We start from the raw sequence: 22888 nt of genomic DNA, 5'->3' as shown, positions 1-22888 counted from the left end.
AAGAGACCTCCTCACGCTCTTGTGTCCGGGTCAAATCGAGGTCTGTTTAGTCCTAATCTGTCACTTCCTGTAGGATGAATGGCTGTATAATGTAAGAAAACGTATGTCTCTGTGACTTTTAGTCGTTATCTCTTAGAAATATTAATATACTGACCCTGAAATCGGCATGACTTTGTTTTCTGAGAAACACACACACAAAAAAATTTATATTAAATTATATTACTATAAGCAGAATGTTGTAGCTGCTGTTTTCTTTTCAATGAGGCATGAAAGGACCGGTTAGTGTGTATATATGAATAATTTTACACCAAATTTACACCTATGTGTGAACTCATGTAAATACATTAACAATGTTTACATTGGGCAATATATAGACTATAAACTATAAAATATATGATCAGTTCATTTTTTTCAGTATCCGAGGATCTCTGGACGTATTGCTAAATATTTTTCTGAGCACTCAATAGAAAAGGAAAATCTTATAGGTTTCGAATGACTAATTAATGATGTCATAAATTTTATTTTATTAACAAACTATCATTTATATATGGGAGCCATTTCCACCATTGAATTTAAAAAAAAACAAAAAAACTTTTTATCTCACAATTCTAACTTTTTTCTGAATTGCCTGATATAAACTCACAATTCTGACATTTTTTCTCAGATTTGAGAGTTTATATCTTGCAATTCTGACTTTATAACATGCAATAGCGAGTTATTACATCCAAACTGTGAGATATATACACTCGTTGGACTTTATAATTTGGCAATTGCAAGTTTATATTTCACATTTTTAAGAAAAAAGTTGTCTTGCAATTCTGTCTATGCAACTTGCAATTGTATGTTTATTTCTCACAGCTCTGAGAAAAAGAAGTCAGATTTGGGAGAATTTCGATTTGGGAGAAAAAGTCAGAATTGCGAGATATAAAGTCACAATTACGAAAAAAATGGCAAAAAAATGGCATTTTTATATCTCACAATTCAGAGAAAGAGAAGTCAGAATTGCGAGAAAAGTCGCAATTCTAACTTTATAACTCGCGATTGTGAGTTTATATCACGCAATTCTAAAAAAAGTCAGAATTGCAAGTTTTATCTCATAATTCTGATTTAATTTCTCAGAATTGCAAGTTTACTCGTAATTCTGACTTCATAACTCGCAATTACGGGTTTATATCTCACAATTCTGAGAATTGCAACATGTAAAGTCACAATTGTGAGAGAAGTCAAAATTGTGCATTTTTATCTTGCAGCTCTGACTTTATAACTCGCAGTTGTGACTTTATATCATGCATTTCTGAAAAAAAGTCAGAATTGTGAATTTGTATCACACAATTCTGAGGAAAAAAAGTCACAATTGTGAGATAAAAGTTGCAATAACATTTAAAAAAAAAAAAATTATTCAGTGGCGGAAAAAGAAAATATCACTAATGTGGAACCTATATATATATAGTCGTTTTTTTGTTTATGTTTGTGTACCATATTTTGGGGTCAGATTTGTGACTAGAAGTGAGCCACTTTATTCAGTAAATCTGACAAAAAATCTTTGGGACATCCTCATTTGTTAAAATAATACAAAAATACTTTTTTTTCTTTTTTGTTTGTAAAAACGAAGAAAGTGTTAATTAGGTTTACGTTATAATATTGCTGTAAAACACTAAAAGTCTATGGAATGTTTCCGTTTATATACCCAAGTTAAATCACTGTCTGTGAGTATGTTCTTTCCCAGTCTGTGTTATTTTCTCATTACTTGTGGCCTTTCTTGTGGAAGATTAGAATCATCGTTCTCAAAGGCTTTTGATTTTGTCAATTGATGGTGTCCTTCAAAGCTCTTAGTGGAGGATTTTAAGACTTCTCCTTTCATATGACCCTTCACCTGAAAATGCCAGAGGAGCCATCAGACAAGAGTGAAGATGAAGGATGCCTGGGTCACACACACACACACACACACACACACACACACAGACCAACTGTACGATTAGAACGTGATCTCACTGTGGACTGACATATTGTGTGAGCACAAACAATTTTGCTGGATTACTTTGGCATCAAGCTTTTGACTTTCTAGGCTCAATTTCTGCTTGAGACCAAATAATAGAGGCCAGCTGGGGAATGAGAAGGCCTGCAGTAATCAACTTCCCTCCAAATCAAACTGACCTGCAATTTCCTACATTGTCGACTGCAACGTTTCCTGCCGTGGTGTGGAGTGCTAATTCTAATCATTTGAATCAATTTACTAACAGCTCAAAGAGTGTGTCCCACATATCCATAAAGTACAAACAGTGCATTTCAGTGCAACTCCAGGAGTTACTACTCACTGACAAGAGCAATAATTAAACTACATTTGCATTTCATTTTTTTCCCTTGGTTCTGTGTAAATGAAGTACAGCATCAGAGCTGCTTTGCCACTGTGTCTTGTCAGTTCATAACACAGCTCCTGTGCTGTCTTTGCAGTGAAAAAGTAAATATATAGTTAAATATCTAAAAATAAAATAGTTAAACATAAAGAAAATCACAATTCAGCGTGCAAATGAGTGCAAGAAAGACGCCCAATTGCAGTTCACTTGTAAATAGTTGATTAGATTTTGAATAGTAAACATTTTAACACTCCAAATCAATTGGAGATTTCAAGCTTTCATCAAAGTTCTTAAAAGAATATTAGTTTACACAAGCTAGAAAGCGATGGGACTGTATGTTAAATGTTTTGGGCTGAATTAATGGCAGAAAATTGCATTTGCAAGCATTGTAACTATATCTAGCTTTCTAGAAGATGGATTTTTGCTGGCTATAAAAATAGATCAATTTAATCTCCTTGTAGCTTGATACATGATTTAAAGATATAGGGCAGAAACCACAACTGATACACTCAATGTTTAAGGTTTAGAGTGAATCTTCTTGGTCTTACAGGGTCACAAAATACTTAGCAGCACTTTGCATGGTGAGAAATGTAGCTGGGAGATGTTTGTAATGGTTTACGAGACAGCTTCTCACAAATTCTAATCCTGTGAAATGATTTTAAATTTCACTCTGCAGGGGTTGTGTTTGCCCTCATTCTCATTCCTCTCATTTTAGCTTTCTATTTTTCCTCATAATGTCCCTGTTGGTGCTCAGCATCTCTCATCCTTTTTACTATATAAACTAGCATTGGGAGCCATATGACTTCTTTCATCGCAGCAGTCAGCAGTAAGGAAATGTCTTTACGTAAGACCTTCAGTTATGTAATACCTCTCCGCTAAGACTCCATCAGTGAATAGGCTCACAACTCAGAAAGGTCAGTCAGAGTGACTTGATCACATTCCTTGTCATTGAACTCGCTGCTAGACTTACATTACTACATAATGGTTGGATTTCACAATAGTACAAACCTCTACAAAGGATTGTAGTAGTACTAGATTAGTTGTAAATGTGGTAAATGGTAACGCAAAGTTTATAAGTTCAAACTCTAGCAGCAGTGACTCATGAACTGTCACCATTTAGCAAGCCACTCAGGGTTGATCCCAGAGGACTGTCTGTTGAGTAAGGCAGTGTCTGCTAAATGGAAGTCCTACCACCTGCAGGGTATTCAAAATGGTGTTTACAGATTTGCAGTCTAGTCTTGCACTATGGCATACAGGGTAGTTTATATATCAATAAATAGAACAGCCCCAGTTTCCCCTTCATGGGAGCCAGTTTACCACAATGGGGCAAGATCTTGAGTGGAATCCAGATAAGGTTAAACATCGACAGTCACCTTTACGCTGCAAAAACTGCACTGATCCTCTGTTATTGCTGTGTTTACAGAACCAGACAGATCCTGCCAAAAGCATACTTCCTTTGTCCACATTAGGTTCGTGTAACACTTTTTGTCATTAGCAAAGTGCAATGATGTCTGCACCAGGGTCAGACATTAACTTTTCTATTAACGGGTTAGTTGAAAATTGTTCTGGCTCTTCCAGGCTTTATAATGGCAATGGGTGGGTGTTTCTCTTTCAATAAAGTGCATCCATCTATAATAAAAAGTGCCTCACACAGCTCCTGGGGGTGAATAAAGGCCTCCTGTAGTGAATCGATGCATTTTTGTAAGAAAAATATCCATATTTAAAACATAATAATCACTTTTCTCTAGCTTGTGCTAACAGCTGTACACAGATACCACTCTGGGTGGATTACGTCCACTCTAGATAGGACGTCGACGTTGCACATAAAAAAACACAGCTCAGAAAAAATGCAAACAAAACAACAATCACAAATTAGAAGTACAAAGCAATGATTTATAAAGAAAAATGTTGTTCTCTAAGCCAAGAGAAGATTGGGTTTCTTTGCTAAAATAAAGAAACTTTGTTTCCTTTGCTCCTGTAAACAAACTTTGGTTTTCTAAAGACTCACAGGTGCATGCGCTACGCATATATCCTACGTCATCCGTCCGGAGTGACTTCAGTGTACAACTATTAGTGCAAGCTTGATTAAAGTGATTATTATGTTTTGAATATGGATATTTTTCTTACAAAATTTCATCGATTCGCTACAGGAGGCCTTTATTCACCCCCACCCCCCCGCCAGAGCCATGTGAGGTACTTTTTATTATGGATGGATGCACTTTATTGGACTTTTGGAGTGTTGAAGAGAAACACCCACCCATTGCCAGTATAAAGCTTGGAGCCAGAACAATTTTTAATATAACTCTGATTGCATTCGACTGAGAGAAGCAAGTCATATACACCTAGGATGCCTTGAGGGTGAGTAAATAATGGGCTAATTTTCATTTTTGGGTGAACTAACCCTTTAAGGGCCAATATTTGCCCCCTGGAATTGATTTTCAGGGATGTTTTTTACATTTTTATAATCACAATCATTTTAATAAAAACTATATGTTGTCTTTAATGTCAAATACTTAAATTTACCCAATTACTTTAATCAATATTTGAAACTGTTGTCAGTAACAATAGACTGTTTAAAACTGTATCTAAATTATACATGTAAAAAAAAAACAGGAGCTCATAGGGCTGCAGTATAATGACAAAAATCATTATTGTAGATTATTGCTATTTATATTGTAATAATGATTATTAATATCGATATAGAATCGTCACATTCTGGCTTCACAGACAAGTTATGCAAAAACTTTCATTATCATCACTGAAGCTATGAAATAAATATTTTATTTACATTGTATCTGCACTGTGTTGTTTATGATGAGGGAATTCGCGAGCGTGCACACTCATCAACAGCTCCTGCGTTTTCAGCACTGACTAATCTAAGCACCTCTGATTGGCCAAACCATTCCTAAGTTCAACAGAAACGCGTTTGATTGGTTATAAGGCTCAACGGCACACAAAACTTGTAAAAGTGAATCTAAATGTAATTCTGCAAATTCATTTTCACTTTTCATTTTAATCGCGTCAGCCGTAATATGTTGTTCAATTGTGCACAGGCATTTTTTTGCCCATTTTTCTTGAATTTATGGAGCATTTTTGTTCATTTTGGTGGCATTTTTGCCACGAGCCCTGATTAGCTTCTGACCCTGGGCTGCACACACTTTGCACAGACTTTGAGCTCCCCAAAAAAACAAAAAATGTCCACTGGGTAGTACATGAGTGTGAACACGTCCATATAGTAAATGGCTTGAATGCTGAACTTTGCACTAGATGGAGCAGAACACAGAAAATGAAGTGTACCCAGGCCTTAAGGTTTGCTAGAGAGAAGGATGTTTAAGACTCATTAACTAGTCAGTGAGGTGCCTCAAGGTTCGGTTCTTGGTCCCTTTCACTTTTCAATATACACAGCCTCAATCATCGTGTCTCAAGTGCCCAGTGAATGATGATCCCTGTTTCATGAACGCAGTATATATAATATATAGTATATATAATATCAGAATCTCACTCTCTTTTTAAACCCAGAACTTTACTTGCAAAACTAAAGGAATTCAAGTTATATATCACAGGTCTTCTGTGTTGAAGGATCTGTCAAAACAGCTAATAAAATATTAGATTTTGCCATCTGTTCCAACTTTTTTGTTTATCCTCTCATTCATCATTTTTTCCTGTTCTCATTACTTCCTCCTCTCCTTCGTCTCCATGGTGAAGTCCTGGCTGCCGGCGGGTGTTGACTGGCAGGTTGATAGCTGGCTAACGTACTTCCATTCTTCAGCATGTCTCTATGAGAGCCGGAGATAATCCCGCTGTGTTGCTGTCACACAGGGCGAGCGGTATGCTGATTCACATTCAAACGTGCTTTGAAGGGCATTCAAAAAATTCACCTCCAGAAACGACATCACGGTTTTGCGATTTTGTTTCATTAGGTGTATAGGTGTCTCTTGGCGTTTATTGCTGTCTGACTGAACACATGTTACATGAAATGTTATTCAAAGCAGCATGTGTATTGATTTTCCTGGATGGTTGAGGAAGTTAAGCATGTTCAGTTAGATATATATTGAAGGAATTCACACATCATTATGTTATTCTGTATGTTCCATTTAAATCATTTTCTCTTTCCAGTTCACTCTTCATTTACCTCAGAGCTTTATTTATGTCCCCAGACACTGTTAATCCTGGGCTTAAATTGCTTTTTGGATTTTTTCTTTTATCAGTGTCTTGAACGCCACTGAGCTGTGAAAGGGCAGAAGCCCTCATCAGAATTCAGCCAGAGACACCCATCAAACTAACCACAGCTCAGCCAATCGGTTGCAGGGAGGGGCGGAGCTTTTACCGTCACTATGCACATTTTCTTAGGGCTTTTTTTAAATCCAAGGATCTCAGAGCTATTCCATTTATTTTCAAAGCAGACAGCACCTGGGGTGGCAGAATTAGGTGCGCTCAGTCGATTCCTTCCTCTGGGTTTCCTCCACGCATCATGAGAAGAAGCTCTACCTGGTAGTTCCTTAAGAGAGGAGCGGCTGATGGGAGAGAAGACCTGCTCTTGCCCACTGTTGAATAATTTAAGATGGAGTTTCCTGGAGCCGAGTGAAGTAAGTGCAAGTCTGAGGAGCTGCGAAAACCGAGGACTGAGTGGGAGACAGACATCTAAATAAAAGAAAGAAGAGTGGACATCCAAGATCCTATGAAGTCAGTTATGTCTGCATAGGAGAGACAGACTCCTTGTTTTTGCCTAAAAAGAGAAAGACAGAGCGAGGTGTGCTTATAGAAGGAGAGAGAGAGTGTGTTTTTTCTTTTTTTCTTGTTCTCACAGGAAGGAGGTGTGACTGCACTGACGGGGACTGCTCTCAGTGTGTCAGTGGAACTGAACGAGAGAGGATTATTCTACTGCATTGCCGAAAGCCTAAGCTGACAGAGGAAGCGAGAGAATAGAGCAGCTCAAGCGCACACATTTATTCCTGTCTGACACACAAAACATCAGCCTGCATGGCATAACCTCTAGTAGACTGAGAGAATCAGAGGGAATAGTTGGTAGTGTGACTCAGACTGGGCGAAATAGGGCTGTTTCAACCCGCAGCATCACCATGTCATCCAATGAGCTCAGTGCTCCGGAATTGGACCCCTGCATCCGTACCTTTAAGGAGCACATGCATTTGGAGCTGGAGCCTCCGAGACTGGGTGCCGGCAACAAGCGCATCACCTCTCCCAAAATATCTCCCCGCAGCTCCCCGCGCCTCTTCCGCAAGCTCATGGTTAACAAGGGCGGCCGCCACAGGCGCCGATTCACCGTCGCACACACCTGGTAAGCGTGTCTGGGGTTTGAAGGGTAAAGAGTGGCAGAACGCAAGAGGAAGTGTGAATGGGAAGGGTTTCGGTGCTACGCTGTTTGAAGTTTTTTATGAATGACACATGGGTAAATGTTATTATGGGTCAGTGCATTGTGATGGCACTGCAGGTACCACTATGACCAAAATTAGATCTTAATGAGAAACTAGTGAATGACATGTGGTGTGTTGACCGCCAGAGAAGCTGAAACAACAGGATAGTTCTGTCAGTGTGACATATTGTGATGCACTCTTTGCTCTCTCTAAGTGGAACCATCACAGTCTTCTTGCAGGAACAAGTAAAGACTATTAACCCTTTCTCTGCAAACTGCTATAAAGATTTTGAGGCATTTTATGGTAAAATGCTGAATTTTATAGGCTGTTGGCAAACAAACCTAGTTCAAAAAATGTGCATTTGATTTCTTAATACATAAACTATTATATTATCTAAATATGAATACATATAATGTATACTGTATGTGTAATGCTAATTTTTTCTGATTTGTGTTAAACTACATGTTTAAAAATGGATATGTTTTTATGTATCTATATTTGTATCACTATCTTAAAAGATATTTTTAAAAATATATTCTAATTTTATAAATGGAATACATTTTGATATTAAAATGCAGTGGATGTTCAACAACTGATGTTGATTCTAAATAAACTCTGCTCTCAATATTTGAAACATTCATTTAGAAAATGAGTTGCTATTCTTGTAATTTCTCGTAAAAGTGTGGCCGTGCGAAGCATCAGCTTTAAATAAGGTTTTGCGTCACTCGAAATAATAGCATAGCAAGAGTCATATCCACTCTTATCACTTACTGTAACAAAATGAAAGCTTTGTGTCGTGAGATGCTTCCTGTCTATTGGAGAGATTGGATCAGTGCAGGAGGATGTGGGCAGGATATGATGTGACACGGAAGGTTTTTATCCTTTAGTAAATAGAACATTTGTCATCCTGTCTAGACTCTTGCTACGGTTATGTTTTTACAACAGTGGAACAGTGAGCCACTTTTCATGAGCGATCTTATTGGATCCTTTGGAAAATAGTGGCTGTGTGCAAGAATATTTGAGATTTATGTTCTAGAATCCACATACTTGTGATCTATATGAACTGGACCTGGCTTTGTGCTTGTCTTAGTGCCTGAAATTTAAACCAGCATGATGTGTTATTCTTGGAAGCGAGCCGTGGATGTTCCCCACGCATGTACCTCTATGGGAGGACTGTTTCAAATCCATTCTGTCTAAAAGGTGTCCCTTCTTCTGCTTAGTTAGCTACTCACAGAGTGTTTAAGGTTTAATGTGTCAGGTACAATACACACTGTGACTGGATTACACTGTGAAACATACACAGCCACCAGCGCCTATGCATTACTCATCCAGACAACCATTAGACACAGACAGAAGAGCGTTTAATAGAGGGAGTTTAATGGTGCACACTGCAATAACTGCTGTGATTTGTATGATTATAACAGCTGAGACTTTTAGAACCAATCTGCTGCGCCCGCTTTCAATCTCAACCATTCATAAATCGAACCACAAATGAAATCAGAGTGATTTGAAATGTCATAGCATCTTTAAAAGAATATTATAGCCTTGAGTTACAGTTGTCATCCTTTCAGCCTGTCTTGATCTGACACATTCAGATCTACAGAACCTGTGTACAGAGAAGTGGTTTTCTTGGCCTAGATGTTACTATTATTATCTAAATGCGACCTGAATGTCGTCAGATGATTGGATGTTAACTTTTGCAAGTCATCGAACAGCTTATCGCAGATGTGCTTTGTGTAACCGGTGGTTTCACATCTTGAGCAACAGAGCATTTGAATTATCATGAGCAGAGGCTTGTGTCATTGTTCTGTTCATGGTTTGGTCCTTGCCGTGTTAGGTAACACACACACCGGGAATGGATGGAGGGGGCAGGGTTGTCTTGAGGGAGTGAGGTGGTGCATGAACATGGAGGTGGAGAAAAGACAAGTGCAGTGGTGTGGAAAATCTCTGAAGAGAGTCTCATCCCTTCAGAAATGACACTCAAGGAGAAAATGGAAGGATAATCTCTGATTAACCTCAAGTGTGTGTTTAAAAGCGCTTTTTTTGTTCATATTAGCCACTCTATCAAATATAGATGTTTTTGAGAGTGGCAGGAAATTGTTGGGGAGGAGAAGGCCAAGTATGATTCTCATCAAGTTAGTGTTTTTAACCCTTAAATCCATGAATGTGTCACCAATCACTATTTTTTATACGAGTCTTTAGCGACCCGGTCCTATATTTCCAGCACGGATGGATCTTTAAAAAATATATAAAAATATTTTAAAAAATAAAGTATATTTCGTTACCTTTTAAATTATCGGCATCATCGTCAGATCCCACTTCCACAGTACATTCAGCATCTGGGTCATATTCACGATTTTACACATAAAAACATAAATTCGCAAAACTACCATTTTCAGTGACTTCAGAATCAATAGTTTGATCGCTGGCAGCTTATTCACCTCATCAACCATCAAATGACAGTGACATTTAGAGCTGACATTTGAGTGACATTTGTCAATTACGAGTGAAACATCACGTCATTATTGTCTATTAAGCAATGCCACCTTGAGGAAAAAATGTGAATTGCATGTATTGAGTCATTAGATTTTTTAATATTTTAGCGTAGACAAAATATACTTACACTAATACACACCTCAGGTCTCTGGCAACCCTATACACTTTTTATAAAAAATGAATTAAAAAACAGTCATTCTTTTTCTTGTTATATATCGTTTATAATGAATAGATTGAGAAATACTACAAACGTTGATGTCTAACTGTAAAAAATAAAGGAGGGAGAGAGTAGTGAATGATGTCCCGGGTCGCTAAAGACCCGAGGTAAGCATTTAAGGGTTAAGCATTTTAAATTTATTCCAAAATAATAACTCAAGGCAGTAACAATTTAAACATTATACTGTATTTGTAAACTTATGTGCAGCTATTCTTTTTAATAGTTAACTTTTTTTTCGGACCATCAGTCATCAGAATATTTGAATATGTAAATATTTGTCGCTTTAAATTTCGCCAAGCAGATTGCTCGCTAAAAACTCCCACAGATCATGTTTTCATTTTGATATAACAAACTGGTTATATCTATGTGTGAGTTGTTTACTTATTTTAAGTTAGTCTTCCCATTAACGCCATTATATTGTTCATTCAGACTGATTTGCAAACATGCATGAATACAAGAGGTGGGATTTATCACATGAACCAATCACCGCCAAACATAATCCGTTATATCCAATCAAATTGCAATGGAGGCATTGCCTCATCTCATATGACTTTCCCGATTCATTCTCAATTACCCCCCACTAAAGTCACCGCACACTTTAGGGGGTCTGTTAAAACTCAATGGGCTCAGGGGAGGTGAGAGAGATGCGGACTAAAAAATGTTTCTTTAAAAAAAATTTGTGATTTATACACTTTTTTTAAATGTTGTATTTTGTCATTTTGCCGTTGTCTTATTTTTATACTTTTTTTTTTTTTTTTTCTAATCCAATATTTTAAAGAGACACTGCCTCCCTTGTGGCAGAGTGAACATTTAATTTCCTGAAATGCCTTGAAAAGTCATTTCTTAAAAATGCAATTCACTTTCTGTCCTTTCAATTCAAATTCCAATTCAACTTCTTGTTGTACTAGTGCAATTTAATTAAAATTCCAACTCATGCCATTCTTTCATTCAGCACTATTGACTATAACTTGATTCACACTATTAGCGTAAACATAGAAATTCCTTGTTGATTGGAAATGATAAAGTAAAAAAACATTTTAAATTTAGAAATGGTTAGACAATTTCCTTCTGGTTTTGAATTTGAATCTGAAAGTTATCAAATGCACATTTCGAAATGGAGGCCTGTGCGAGGCAGATGTTACTAAATGTATAATGATAACATTCCCTCAGCTGTATCTAAAACAAGAAAAATCAACATCCTCCTCTTTTTTTCATACTAATCTGCTTTCTTCTTCATCTAATGAGATATTCTTTCATTCTGCCTCCCCCGGGGCCTAATATTTGGATCTGTTCCCTCTCTCTGTGGGAGACATTATACTGCATTAGCATACATAAACATCCGAAACATCCTTAAAAAAGTTTGGTACGCTCTATAAAAGTTAAGAAAACAACTCCTTTCCATTACTCAGTTCCGTTACTGTGGCTTTGGTGCAAAACCGAGTATGAAAGAGTTTTATTCACATGGCACCTTTGGCAAATGTTAATGTCTCGGCATCACATTAAACTTGGCTCGGTGTTTGCTTGAGGAAATCTGATTTTAAACGTTTCTAAGATACTTTATTTGGACACATCAGTGACTTGAATTTTAAATGGGCCAGTTGTGCTAATTATGTTGGCGTGTCTTGTATTTTGTGTTGTAAACTATCATTCCTGTCCCCAGTCATTCTGAAAATGCTTGTTTACTCTGCTTTGTGCAGCATGTCAGTGTTTATGCTCCTTTGCTTGCTGGATTCATGAGGCCACTGGACTGGAATGGTTGATATTCAGAACAGTGGGAGAAGAAAAGAGACTTGTGCACACACACACACACATGTGCGGAGCCTCATACATATTTGCTTTCTTTAATATGACAGGCCTGAATTCAATGCCATGGGGTCACATATCTTGGCACATATCAAGAATTTGAGACTTTTTATGTGAAATTACATTTTTGGTTAAGCCAAGCACAATGTGGGCAACAGTAGTGAAATTATTTTAAATGTACCCATATTGTGATGTTTTGATTGAGAAATACTGTCTAATATGATGCCATCCTTAAAAGTTGTAGGGTTAAATGCTTTATACGGTATATTAAGACATGTTATGTAGATGTAAACGTAGTGAAACAACAGGAAAGCGCCATGGTCGATGACTATCGGCTATCAACATATCGATGACTTGCTTTCAGCACAAAAAGGGGGAGGGTGGTGTGGCCTTTTATCAAGATGCTGAGTAACAGGATAAACAAAACTAACACACAGCAACACTCTCCTTAGACACATACAAGGTCAAATGCCAATTGCTTTTGAACTAAAGTGACAGTTTACCACTTGCATGGGACGAGTAGAGTTAAGAGCACAAGTGATACGTTTTCATCATCTCTTCCTCTTATGCGACTGACGTTGCAAGTTTTGGGTTAAGAGCTCAAGATCATTTGCTGATAAACAGGTTTACCAACAGCTTTACCACAGAGCTGATCAAGTGTAGCACGCACTTTAGATAGAACTAGTTATTTCTGTCTTCACGCTCTTTATTGGCGTCAGTAATCCTGATGGAAACACACACATAGATACAGAGTTCCTTTGTTAGGCTGTCAGTACATTTAATTAAAGTTGTGAAAATGTGTATGTGCAGTGGTGGACGAAGTACACAAGTTGAGTACTTGAGTAAAAGTACAGATACGTATAATAAAATATTACTCCAGTAAAAGTAAAAGTGCTCCTCTTTCAATTTTACTCGAGTGAAAGTACAAAAGTACCCGATTTTTTATGTACTTAAGTAAAAAAGTACTGATAGATTAATTTTGCAATTTTAAATAGGCTACTTAATTGAATTTTATATTAGCACATATTTGTTTTTATAATCCTACTGCTCAAAAAACCTGGGATTTTCCCAAAAAATCCATTTTTGTTGTTGATATGGACTATGTTGACGAAAGTGATATAGTAATATTCAATGTGTAGCTTACACTGCAATGTACCGAGACAAAACAGATTTGACAATCATATTTTCAACAGTAAGAAAAAAAAAAGTGTTTTAAAGCTTGTTTTGCATAACGTCACGGTTATATATGACATGAGAATAAGGCCTAAAGTTAGGGAGAACATTTTAAGGAAATATTTACATAATGATTATTTCCTTTCCTTTGATAATTACTGTACTTACCATGATCTGAACATCACATCCTTTCTTTTTCCCTCAGATGTAATCTATCTAGGTGGTTGAATAAAAATATGTGGACTTTATATCTAAAAATGATCTCAACTTAGCACCAGCAAGCAGCTAGACAGTTAGCATCAGCTAACAATATTTACTTATTTTCAGTATAGTTAAATAAACATTATATCTGTCTACTCTAGCTGATCCAAACAATATAAACATTTATACTGTTGCAAAACAATATATAAACAGACGTCACGTAGGGCTAGCATTTTAATAAAACTGCTAACGTTACATCAGCGAGGACTATGAACGTGCATGAGTTATTTTATTTAAGCTGTTATTACAATTTTTCGTTTTTGATGTGTCTGAATTCAAGCATTTCAGTGCGCTTAAACAGATCACCTTTTACAGCAGATGTAATTCACAAACAACGGACAGCTTTGACCTAAATATGATTTTCAGTTATAATAATTAATACGAAACAGAGATGCTCACAAGTCTCTGAGCTAGAGTCCAAGTCAAGTCTCAAGTCTCTGAGCTAGAGTCCAAGTCAAGTCTCAAGTCTTTCAGCTAGAGTCCAAGTCAAGTCTCAAGTCTCTTTATTATATTAAGTCTCTGGTTATAATAAGTGTTGCATCACGTACAGCGACCCATCCAACACTGCATAGCTATATATAAGGAACTCAAAGCATGTAATATGTTATAATGACTCCTTTATCTATTAGCATACAGTATCAGCTTTGATTTTGGTATATAATCAGTGTAAACAGGCTATTGCAACATGACAAAAACACCAAGAATGCTTTACTTTTAAGTTAATATCTGTATTTTGCCTTGTAGCATGAACACACAGTACAGTACAGACCAAAAATTAAGAAAGACCAAATATGGTCAAACATCACATTGTGCTCCTAATTTAAAAAAAATAGTAGCACAATCAAAATTTTAGGAGCACATTCTAAACAATAATCCAAAAATCTGATAAAAAAATTTGCCTTCCCATTATGAGGTGATATTTGACTCCTTAAAGTGATTTACAAGGGAATTTAACTTTTGTTTTTACCTTTTCATATGTTTAATGAGGCTCAGAGGTGGCAGAAGTGCAATCATATTCCTAAATTCATTGTTGAGATTAATGTTTTAAATCAAATTGTTTTAATACAGAAATGTTAAATGATTTAAATAACTGCCAGCAGGTGGCGGCAAGAGACTGATTTAATTACTGAATCATATCATTCATTTGATTCGTTCGAACTGCTGCTTCATTTAGGAATAAAGAGTGACTGTCTTTATGAATGAGAAATTGAATCATTTCACTAGATTCGTTTTAAAAAACGAGTTCATTCATAAACGAAACACCGCTGTGTTTGAATGGAGATGCGCAGCGGCTCAGTTGTGACTTGTTTCAGACTACTTCTGACGACGAAATAGAGCAAAATCAGGCAACAGTGTTACAGTCAGACAATGAAAGTCACTTAATAATAACATCTTGTTTATTTAACTGCTGTATTAAATCAGTATCTCATTTACAAACTCCCTTAAAATTAGTAAAAGCTTAGTTCGCGATATCACAAAGCTCTATTATAATCAATGACGCTGTCTATACTGAATCTTTTATCCTCATATCACATATTTTGCATTGAGCACTTCTTCTGTTTGGGCCGTCTTGTTTGAAGTTTTAAAATCCAAAGCTAACGATGAATGGCACAGCAGTCGACATGTTTGTTCGTTGTCCTCTCATGTGTGGCGGCCGCGCCTAAAATAAAAAAAAAAAAAATGTGTGGCCGCGCCCGCGCAGCAGAGATACACGTCGCGTGTTACATGGGCAGGTTATAGGTAATGGAGGGAGTTGAATAACAGCGAGCTCATCAGTTGTTTCCAAAAAATAAACATTGTTCACGAGTCCCGCAGCTCGAGTCCGAGTCGAGTCTGAAGTCTTTCGAGGACGAGTCTCAAGTCGAGTCTGAAGTCACTGTGTGTGCGACTTAAGTCGCACTCGAGTCCGAGTCTCAAACTCGAGTCCCCATCTCTGATACGAAAATTCGACCTTGGTAACTTACTTTTCGCAGCATCGGTCGCGCGCACAAAAGATCTCCCGGTTTTTACTTGTGAATTCATTTGACTGGAGACTCGCTCTAAACGGATCACTTGAATCAATGAGTTGTCGATTCGAGAACAGCTGCAATCGGATCATTCCAATTCGTGAATGAATCGTTTGGTGCGATTGGGGAATCAGTTTAACAGGTTCATTGAAAAGAATCAGTTTGTTCATGAATCAGACACCGCTTGTGCGTCTCAGAGCACGTGATATATTATAAGGAGTAACGATAAGTTTATGAAATGTAGTAAAGTAAAAAGTACGATATTACGCTTTGGAATGTAGTGAAGTAAAAATGAAAGTTACTCAAAATAAAACTACTCCAGTAAAGTACAGATACTTGAAAAATGTACTTAAGTACAGTAACGAATTACAACTACTTCGTTACTGTCCACCACTGTGTATGTGTGTGTGCGTTATACTTTGTTTGCTGTGATCAGCGCATCAACGTCATGACTCATAGTAACAAGATGAAGATACAGTTTACAAATCCTCTCATAACTGTAACAAAGTAATGTACTGCTTTGAAAACACACATATACTAATAGAGTCATTTTATATACAGTTGAGGTCATAAGTTTACATACACCTTGCAGAATCTGTAAAATGTTACCTATTTTACCAAAATAAAAGGGATCATATGAAATGCATGTTATTTTGTATTTAGTACTGACCTTTTTTTAATCCATCTTTTCACACTGAGGACAACTGAGGGACTCATGTGCAACTATTACAGAAGGTTCAAACACTCACTGATGCTTCAGAAGGAAAAACAATGCATTAAGAGCTGGGGGGTGAAAACTTTTTGAATTTGAAGATCAGGGTAAATTTAACTTCTTTTGTCTTCTGGGAAACATATAAGTATCTTCTGTAGCTTCTGAAGGGCAGTGCTCAATATATATATATATATATATATATATATTTTTTTTTTTTTTTTTTTTTTTTAGGCAAAATAAGGTAAATGCATAAATCTTCATTCTGTTCAAAAGTTTTCACCCCCCCGAATCTTAAGGCATTGTGTTTCCTTCCAAAACATTGGTAAGTGTTTGAACCTTCTGTAATAGTTGCATATGAGTCCCTCTGTTGTCCTCAGGGTGAAAAGATGGATCTCAAAATCATCCAGTCATTGTGGAAAGGGTTCACATACACAAAACTGTTGAAAAACCAAATAATTTGTGGGAGCTGAAGGATTTGTCTAAAAAACAGTGAGCAGTTTAACTGTTCAAGACAAACAAGGGACTCATGAACAACAATCACTAAACAATTCAGGTAACAACAGTATTAAGAATCAAGTGTATGTAAACTTTTGAACTGGGTCAGTTTTATAAATTCAACTATTATTTTCTCTTGTGGACTTTATGTAAACATCTTTTATGTGAAATATCTTATTCAGGTCAGTACTAAATAAAAAATAACATGCATTTTGTATGATCCCTCTTATTTTGATAAAATAATTAACATTTTGCAGATTCTGCAAATGTGTATGTAAACTTTTGACTTCAACTGTAAGTGCTGTCTAAAAATGTGTGAAAATGCTTCTATTTTCCATATATCAAATGTGTCAATATATAATTGTTTTAGTTCTTTTTACCTTATAATTACAGCTTTTGAACCCAGCTGTAGAGAAGAAAATGTGGTGGCAACATTGTAAGAATAGCTAAATGACCTTTTCACTTCCTGGTTGTTGTTAATGCACCTCATTCTCTGGCTCTCAGACATTTTCAGGCTGGTAGACTCACTTTTTGCCAGCAAGTTAATCAGTCTCCAGGGCTGAAGTATCTGGAACACAGTGGGTCTCCTGGAAGCAGACTCTCTCAGCTGGATTTATGGCTGCAGTCTCATCTACTCCATAATTATTACGCTATCTTTCACAAGACCTCTGGTCAAGGCCCACATACATACCACAAAAACCAAACACACAAGGGACTACAATTGTAGTTTAGGGTTTGAGAAGCTAAGTTTCACAACTGATGTAACCAAACAGGCCATATCTTTTAAAAACAGCTGTGAATTGACTTGCAAAAAAATGCTGTTTCTCGCTTCCGTCTTTACGAAGTAACAACATACTGTAGTAGTCTTTTTGAGTAAATGTAATTGCTTCTGAACAGTTATGCCATTGTTGCCGCTCCCAATGCATACAGGCTTTAAAACTGATTTAAACATTCATGATTATAAGACTGTTCAAATTATCTGCTCAAATCATCTCCTCAAATGAGTGATTACTGTTTACTGACACCCATTGCCAGCCTCCATCTCTCCACCCATTTATTTTGCTGTCGTCTAGATCCTTAATCAATCAATATGTCTCAGACAGAAAGTAAACACATGTGACATTCGCTTTTTGTCCCAAAGCCGTGATTAGAATATCAAAGCGGGCTCAGCAAGCTGGACAAGAGGCAGTGAAATATAGAGCTGCATAGGAAGAGCTAATTTAAACGCTGATTTGTTTTCTTTTTAGTTGTTTAATTAATCATTTTGTTCTTGAACGTGGTTAGCATGCACAAGAAAGACCAAGACTAGTTTATGGTCTAAATGTCTTACTGACTCACCTGACGTCATTTACCATGACAGCAACCCTGTGGAGAGTTGCCCTCGCACTGTATTGTGGGACCATTGCAGCGTCTGCCATTGCAGTGGTTTTGTCATGAATAAACCAGAAGCCAAATGCACTCTCTGCTATTAGTGCTCTCTGTTTGTTTGAGAGTGATTTCAGCTGAAAAGCTTTAACGGACTTGCGCTACATGTGTTTGTGTACCAGCGGCACACATTAACTAATGGTCTGCTCTAATTTAAAGCATACTTGAGACATCACGGCGCTGTTTACTCTTTCTATTTTGAAGTTCAAGCGAACACTTCTCTGTCTCCCTCTCCATATCAAGATTTCCCAAGCTAGCCAGTTATGTGTCATATTTATTGTTATTGCACACTTTTACACACATGCATTTTTATCTTTTCTATGTGGAACTGTGTATGGGAAAAAATTATACATTAGGATGAATAGGAATGCCTAGCTTTCTTCAGGTACACTAAGTGTTAATTTCTGATGAAAAAGCTGATGAAAAATGTCCATTGACAATTGTCTTTCCTAGGACTAAAACGAGACGATGGCGAGACGACAATAAGGTCAATAAACACCAACTATGACTTTATCAGCATGCAATATAGTTGACTATAGAAGACTAAAAAATATATAAACTATACAAAAATGTAATTTTATTTACGTCAAAAAAAAAATATTATGGCGGACTGCTGTATGCGCCTCTACTACGTGAGCTTTCATGTGTCTGGTTGCCATATATCAAGAGTTCAAATCCCAAATCAGGGCTTCCCTGTTAAACGGACACCTTTTCTGCCCATTGTTTTTCTTTATTTCTGCAATCTGGCAACCTTGCACATGATGCATTATGGAAACATCTACGATGAGCTGAAAACACTGACAAACAAGTACGCTAAAGTTCAGCAATCTCCATGTGAGATGTTCAGCTTAAATGAAAGTGTCATTCAGGCTGTCTGTGTTCTTTAATAGAGAAACATTATTGCAGTTTGGATTTACTGTGTGAGGAATTTCACTGTTATAATATATTCTGTTTTTACCAGTTTTCATAATGTAGACAGAGAGAGTGCATATCTAAGTCTTTGATATTAATTTATAAATAGCCTATAATAAATCAGTACACTAAATGAGGTAAAATTAATCATGTGTAGTATGAGTCAACATTCTGCTGATTTGTGCTTGTTGGTGAAAGTGTAATAATGAATAATGAAATGCAAAAATAAATTTCTCAAATGACAACAATCATTGCGATTATAATTTTGAGCAGTAATTATTTTTTAAATCAATTTAACCATTATACAGCATGACGAAAATGTGAGTGTTCATAGACTAAAACTAGACTAAAATGCTCAGACATTTAGTATTTAAAATCAAAATTTGACTAAACAATAACAGGCTAAATATGATAAGAACTAAAAGTTACATTTGACACAGGACTAAGACTAATTTAAAAGACCAAGACTAAGACTTAATTAAAAAATGGTTAGTGTATGTGACTACTTTTTAAGCATTTAGGATCAGTTGAATTATTGTTATTATATATTTATGATGTTATTTTTTTCTTCCTTTTTTAAAAAAATTAACACTTTTGTTTGCATTACAATGATCAAAGATGACAGTAGAGACTGTTACAATGTTACAAAAAAACATTCAAATAAATTCTTTTTTTTTTTTAATTCTTTTTTAATTTAATTCTTTTTTAATAATTTTTCTAATAATCAAAGAATCAAAAAAATAATTTAATCAACATTTTTTAACACACTGTAAAAAGTAATACCTAGATCTAACTTATAAAAAGTGAGGCAAGTGGCTGCATTGGATGTTTTAAGTTGAATCAACTTGCAGCATTTTTTTAAGTATAATAAACACTGTAACATCACTTAATACAAACACAACAAAATCAAGTTGAGTTAACTAATAGTTCTAGTATTACTCAGTTAGATAAACCTACTTTTCTTGGTACAGGTAACTTATTTATAGGTTGCTACAAGTAACTTGTACTAATTTTAATTAGGTTTTATGAAGTTTATGTTCTTAGTAAAATTAACCTAATCATATGTGAATAAACATTTTAATTGAATCCTGCCTATAACCTCAGAAAATAAAAATAAAAATGGCTATATAGTCTAAGTACTACACTAATTAACTTTACATAAACAGACTTTGTCAATAACAATTACAAATTAAATTCTAAATAAAGAAGAAAAAGATGGGAAGATAGATTGAAGACAATAACATTTATTCAAAGTCAACCAGTGTCACTTTTAACAGGGACTACAAAACAGTCAATAAATGTGGCTGCACATGTGCACCATAATATAAAACAAGCACTGTATACAGTAAGTGCATTTTCAACCTGTTTTGAACAGTAAAGTAAAATATCCAAACTGCCCAATCTGCAATGTTTAGATAAAGGTACATGTGAGCCATAACATCACATTGTATCACACTGGAACTGCATTGCCAGATGCCATTGAGAAATCACCTAAGACAACTTGGTCAGGAGATTTGCATGCTTCGATGATGGCTTCGGACGCATGAGGTCCAATCCCACAAAGAGCCTCTGATATATCTCAAAAGTATACACCCGTTTTGAGGGATACTTGAGGTCGAGGCATAGGTAAGTCCAAACAGAAGGCATCATGCTTTCGACAGGTTTGGCACATCTCTGACCACGGGCTGTCCTGGGAGACAAAAAAGAATCAAGAGTTTGGTCAGACAAACAGGTATTGAGATGAATATAGCAGAAAGGTAGAAGACAGATAAGACACAAAGTCAAAATTGTACTTTTTTGCTAAAGGTGGTGAATACTACACTATCATGATCTACTGTAGCATGAGTGTTGTCTGCTTCAAAGGATGCATTACAATAAAACAATGCGATTGTCCTTGCCTGTACCTGATTGGTCATCATATTACTGTTTATTAAGCTACAGAGTTTAAATATCTTTCAAGAGCAAATGTAATTACCCCATATTATCACAATATTAATACATACAGACAGAAAAATAGACAAAGCCCAATACATACGTGGTGGACACTGATAAGGTCTTCCAGGCTCTCCCCCATATACTTAATCAGGCATCTCAGGGCCACTTCTCTCCTTTTTCTCAAGTGATATGCCACTGATTCTCAGGAAGTCTTCCCAGATCTGTAAAGAGAAGTATACCATCTTAGTTACATACCAAAAGAAAATTTTTTTTTTTTTAGCTGTGATTTAAACAACATGAGAGTTTTGGATACAAATTAGTTTTCAGTCAAGTGAAAATCATGGACTGTGCCAAGCAGCAAAGGAACATATTCACTATATAGTTATTTTTAAGTATGAAAAATGCAAGAAAGAAATGTAATCTTTGGTCAAGTTTGTTGCCTTATATATTCACAACTATCGGCCATTTACCATAATTGAGCAATGTGAAATTCAACTGAATGTAGCATAGCATAAAAGAAACAGAGTATGATGGTGAAGAAAGTTTGAATTATAGTTGTATTTTTAGCCATACCAGTAACGTTAGATGACAGAAGTGGATTTTAGCTAGTCGACTTAAGTTTACCTGGTTCAAAGAGGGCAGGCCATCTTTCTAGAAGATTTGGACATTTCTATTTTAAGACTACTTTGGCTTTAATTTTAACAATAATATTACTTTTAATCGTTAGTTTGTGTTAACTTAAACTAATATTTGACATTAAACGGTAAGGTAAAAGTCCTAGACAAAACAAGTTAACATTAGTACTACGCTAGTTAAGTTAACGCTAAGTAATGATTAAAACGGATATTATTGGTAAAATTAAAGCCAAAGTAGCCTAAAAACACATAGTACGCATGACTACAGCACTTACTAACAACACGGTCTCAACCACCGTTGTCTGCCGATCGTTGCCTACAAGACCACACTGCTTCTACACTGTGCAGCCAACTTAGCTTGCTATGTGTGCAGGATAGCTAGATATACAGTACAATTTGCAAACCTAGCCTCAGCCTCTCTAGTGGAGTAAGCGATTTCACGTGACTTTACATCACAAATCATTCGGCTAAATTTGCTCAACTTACCGTGTTAATCAGTCTCTGTAATTCAGATCCGCTGCAGCGAACAAACAGTTGAAGTGCCGAGGAAGATGCTGCATCTGCCTGGGAAAGTCTCCGCCAATGAAAAACTTACAATAATTTTGAAATATTTACGTTTGATGAACACACCTGCCACATCGACAGCAGCTCTAAAAAAATGTGTACGTCAACTCACTTTTATAACATTTCTTGTACACAACAACCACATAGAAATAACTACCCAAATAAATTGCAATAGTTTTATTTAAAATATATTGTTATATAAAAACTGATATATTTTAAGTAAAGAGGAAGTATATTGATACGTTTTAGTATAAAACAAATAAAATAAACTAGATTACAGCTATTTAAAGTATATAAAACCTACTTTGTGGGTGTAGCACTTTTTACAGTGCACTGGTGTTATGGCTAAAAATGTAGCTTTTCTATCACAAGAATAAGTTATATTTCAAAATCTATTCAAATTGATAGCAGTTATTTCAAATTGTAATAATGTTTCATTTAATAATATTTCAATATTTTTTATCCAATGAATACAGCTTTTGTGAACATAATGTTCTTTAAAAACATCGTACCGATCTTAACTTTTAA

The 22888-nt window shown here is 36.0% G+C and overlaps 1 protein-coding gene and 1 long non-coding RNA gene across 6 annotated transcripts in view; one reads left to right on the top strand and one right to left on the bottom strand.

The window, feature by feature from the left end:
* The window catches only part of pde4ba (phosphodiesterase 4B, cAMP-specific a), a 188569-nt gene that overhangs the window by 65077 nt on the left and 100604 nt on the right, over positions 1 to 22888 (top strand). Inside the window, exon 1 of one of the 4 annotated variants that reach the window (XM_051111566.1) lies at positions 6807 to 7650. The exons of the other annotated variants lie outside the window; for them this stretch is intronic. Within the exon in view, the coding sequence (XP_050967523.1) occupies positions 7433 to 7650 (218 nt within the window). The 5' untranslated portion in view covers positions 6807 to 7432. Of the gene's footprint in view, positions 1 to 6806; positions 7651 to 22888 lie in introns of those variants that run through there. 4 annotated transcript variants of the gene reach the window in all.
* On the bottom strand, positions 20455 to 22693 carry LOC127166366 (uncharacterized). 2 transcript variants are annotated; one of them, XR_007827892.1, is made up of 4 exons: positions 22665 to 22693; positions 22283 to 22360; positions 21262 to 21382; positions 20455 to 20916 (listed from the first exon to the last, which is right to left on the bottom strand). It is a non-coding gene; the product is annotated as an uncharacterized LOC127166366 (long non-coding RNA). The 2 variants fall into 2 exon arrangements; XR_007827891.1 differs by lacking the exon at positions 22665 to 22693 and having other exon boundaries at positions 22283 to 22423.

This window comes from Labeo rohita, chromosome 6 (genome assembly GCF_022985175.1).
Source record: "Labeo rohita strain BAU-BD-2019 chromosome 6, IGBB_LRoh.1.0, whole genome shotgun sequence".
NCBI classification, from domain to species: Eukaryota; Metazoa; Chordata; class Actinopteri; order Cypriniformes; family Cyprinidae; genus Labeo; species Labeo rohita.
Note: the sequence above shows the minus strand (reverse complement) of the source record. Positions and strands in the feature narration are given on the sequence as shown.